Source organism: Corvus brachyrhynchos, unplaced genomic scaffold (assembly GCF_000691975.1).
Source record: "Corvus brachyrhynchos isolate BGI_N302 unplaced genomic scaffold, ASM69197v1 scaffold145, whole genome shotgun sequence".
Classification (NCBI taxonomy): Eukaryota; Metazoa; Chordata; class Aves; order Passeriformes; family Corvidae; genus Corvus; species Corvus brachyrhynchos.
Genome location: NW_008238344.1, coordinates 342142 through 345795, shown reverse-complemented (window position 1 = coordinate 345795; position 3654 = coordinate 342142). Strand labels below are relative to the sequence as shown.

Below are 3654 nucleotides of genomic sequence, written 5' to 3'. Positions count from 1 at the left end.
GCTCCCCCCCCCCCACGCCGTAACTCTTCGAGTGCGGCGCCTGCTAAAGCTGGAGAGGAAGGCTGGGGGAGGGGGATCGCCTAAGCCCCCCTTCCTCCCCGAATCCCGACAACCCTTCGGGGTGGGAGCCACCGAGGGCTGTGGCAAAGGTGCTCGGTACCCACCTCACCAGATCCTGCCGCCCCACCCACCAGAACTCTCACCACAACCCCCCCAGGCTGCCCTTCCTTATCCCTAAATAGCCCAAATTAGGGCTGGGTTCGTCATCCCCCAAGCAGAGACACCTAGACCCGGAACAGCACAGAGGAGGGCTGGTATTCGTTATGGTGGGGGTCCAACAGCCCCTCCCCAGCCCCCCGCCTCGGGGTCCCGGTGGGCAGCCAGCCCTGCAGCGGGCAGATGGTGTTGGCACCGGCACCGAGCAGCTCCATCTTGGCTGATGGACGGCTCTTGCGGGTGTTAAAAGTATGAAAAAACCCAGCTCTTTGTTTAATAACCCCCTCCCCATCCCTGCAAAAGCCCAGATGGCTTCGCCTCGCCGGATCCCCCGCAGCCCGGCCAGCCCCGCTGCACACACGGCCCACGCAGCCAGCTCCGGTGGAGGTTTAATTTTAATCCCAGGTCCTGCTTTGCCGACATGCATCATTCCTGCATGGAGAACGGCATGGCTTGGCACGGCGAACCAAGAGCAGAGCAGCAGCCAGTCCCATGGCATGGGCTCTGTGCCACCAACACCGCGGCACTGTGTCTGTGCCACCAGCCCCACGGCTGTGGTGGGAGCGGGGCTGGAAGCGATGCCGGGATGCTTCTTATCCCGGGGGTGCTGCCGGCTCTCCCGCAAAGCACTTTCAGCTCTAAACCCAAAACTTTGATCCACCGGTAACGCCATCAATGTTTAATGCAGCAAAGCCCTGGTAGGGCTCGGAAGATGAGCATTTTGAGGCCAAATTGAAGTTTCTAATATTATGATATTCAAATAATTTTAATCTGCCTGATGCTTCCCCAGGCACGTACCTGGACTGCTAATGAGGGGCTGCCTTCAGCTGCTGTTGGTTTTGACAGAAAACAAACAATCCTTTGCAGGTGCCATCAAAGGGTTGGGAATGGAGAGGTCTGGGGAGGAAAATGGGGGCGAGCGTGCATGGAGCCAGCATGTTGCGGCTGGGAGAGAAGGATGCTGTGCTCCCCTCGGCTCCCTGGGGAACAGCATTGCTCCCTAGTTCTTTTTTAAGTCTTGGTTTGTGCTTGGTGAAAAATGAGGCCAGCACAGATGGATGATGGGATTTTGGGAAACTTCTGTCCCAGTGTAGAGTGGGCAAAAAGGGTGCAGTGGGTCCAGAGTCCAGCACTCATCAAGCTGCATCTGATCCTTGCCCAGCCTTGGCCAAAGTTCCTCATTCCCCATTTCCCCAGCACAACATGGATCTGAGCTGGGGCAGCTCCCACAGCCTGTGCCAGGCAGTTCTCCAAGCCCCCATTTCCTCTTCCCCATGCCATTCCCAGCCCCGCGTTTTCCCATCCATCCACCCAGCCCTCATGGAATATTTCATTTTTACTGAACTCTCCTGACCCACGCCGGCTGCTTAGGGAAATGGATTTCTTGCTGCCACAAGCATTGCCTCCAGTCAGTATAAACCCAGGTGAAAAGGACATGGCAGGAATGATGGAGACCCTGGCACAGGGCTGAGGGACTCCCCAAAAATTCACCCTAAGGCAAGTTGAGGCCCTGCAGCTACTTTTTGGGCTCTGGGGGTGCAGACCTCCCTGATGCTTGGGATCAGACCTGGTTGGGGTCACCTGCAGAACAAAAGAAATGGCTTGAGGGTTCCCACAGAGCCCTGAGGATGGTGATTTGCATCCCACCAAAGGTCTCACCATCTCTGTAACCTCACAAGCGAGGCTTTCCCATCCCTTCCATTACCACACCGCTAACGGGAGAGGAGTTCATTTTTACCATTTAACGTTTCACAGATAATTAATTATTCTTCATCGTTCCAGCAAAAAAAGGAAGAGCAAGTAGAGGGGCTATTCAAAGCAAAAAAAAAGTCATCTGAAACCCAGGGAAATTGCTGAATTATTTGTAACATCAAAGGCGAGCGAGGATGTGCTGATTTAACGGGGCCCTGTGCGGTGCAGAGCCCTGGGCATCGTGGCAATGCTGAGACTGGGATGCACTCATTGCAGTAGTGGTCATGGGCAGGGGGGTGGATGAGGGGTATGGGGGGTACCCCAACCTCTGCCCGTGCTGCCCATCCTCCTCCTCTCACCTCCCCATCGATGCGAGCTGCCTGTTTCTGCCTTTGCACCATGTTGGGGTGTCCCTGTGACCTGGTGGGAGCCTCGAGTGCTCCCCAATGCTTCATTCATCACCAGAGGCAAGTGGCAAAATAAATAATGATATTTAACATTTTGTAATAACGGCAATTAACCAGTAAATAATGCCTTTTACACCGCAGAAGCCAGAGTGAATTAATTCCCCTAATTAGCTGTCAGGCAGCATGGGGCAGTGGTGGCAGTGGGCAAAGCTGGCAGCCCCTGCCTGTGTTATCCTCCACACTAAGGCATTGTTCCCAAACCCCAATCACACCCCAAAATTTTACAGATTTGCAAAATCCACCATGGGGCTCCGTGCCGCATCTTGGCAGCTCTGGTGAGCCCTAAATCACCCCTATCTCCCGTTAAAAAAATAACAACAAAAGATGGCAACAAAATGGTTTATGGCTGTAATAAATTGTGCTGGAGGGGAAAAAAAAAACCCCTGTTTGCCTGGAAGCAAGGGGGGAGTTTCCCATTGCCGCACGAATGGAAGCCCTGTGTCCCACCACAGCTGGAGCCAGCAGTGACCAGTGGAAAGGGGGATTTATTGGAAGCAGTTTTCCTTCACGTCTATCCTACCCATTCACTCTGATCAGCTGAACTGCCTGCCCTGGGACCAGGAGCTGGTGTTGGTGGGGGAATGAGAATGTTCCTGCCTGGCCAGCCCCAAGGGGTAGCAAGAATGTGGCCCCTGTGTCCCCAGAGAGCTGGAAGGTGGCCAAGGCTCCACCACCCGCTCGGCTTGGCTGGACTCTGCCCCGTTCCTCCCCTTGGCTCACCTCCCAGCGGCCACAGGGACAGCAGCAGGGACGAGGACGAGGACAGGCATGGCTGCCCCAAGCCAGCCCCAGAAGTCCACCTACGATGTCATTGTCATCGGGGCCGGCATCCAGGGCTCTTTCACTGCCTACCACCTGGCCCAGCGCCACAAGGACACTCTGCTGCTGGAGCAGGTATGGTGACCCCATTCTGCCACGTCTCCATTCCCAACAGGCTGGGGCGGGTGCCCGCAGACCTGGCTGCCCTCCACCATGGCACAGAGCAGAGCCGCTGCTGGAGCACCAGCACCCTCATGTCCCCAGCACCAGCACCCTCATGTCCCCAGCGCCAAGACCCCCGTTTCCTGCTGTTTCCCGGTGCCATGGTTGACAGGACAGGCTGTGTCCCAAGGTGCCTTGTGCGGCACGGTGCTGACGCACACGGGGCTGGTGCGGTTGAGGGTGGCAGTGTCTGTGGTCACCCCCATGTCCTCTCTGCCCCACAGTTCCTCCTGCCCCACTCTCGGGGCAGCTCGCATGGGCAGAACCGCATCATCCGCACCGCCTACCCCCAGGAGAC

At 56.6% G+C, this 3654-nt stretch overlaps 1 protein-coding gene across 1 annotated transcript in view; it reads left to right on the top strand.

Moving 5' to 3' along the window:
• Positions 1 to 3084: 3084 nt before the first annotated feature.
• The window catches only part of PIPOX (pipecolic acid and sarcosine oxidase), a 3001-nt gene continuing 2431 nt past the window's right edge, over positions 3085 to 3654 (top strand). The window contains exons 1-2 of the mRNA XM_017735161.1: positions 3085 to 3269; positions 3581 to 3652. Coding sequence (XP_017590650.1) covers positions 3144 to 3269; positions 3581 to 3652 — 198 coding nt within the window. The 5' untranslated portion in view covers positions 3085 to 3143. The remainder of the gene's footprint in view (positions 3270 to 3580; positions 3653 to 3654) is intronic.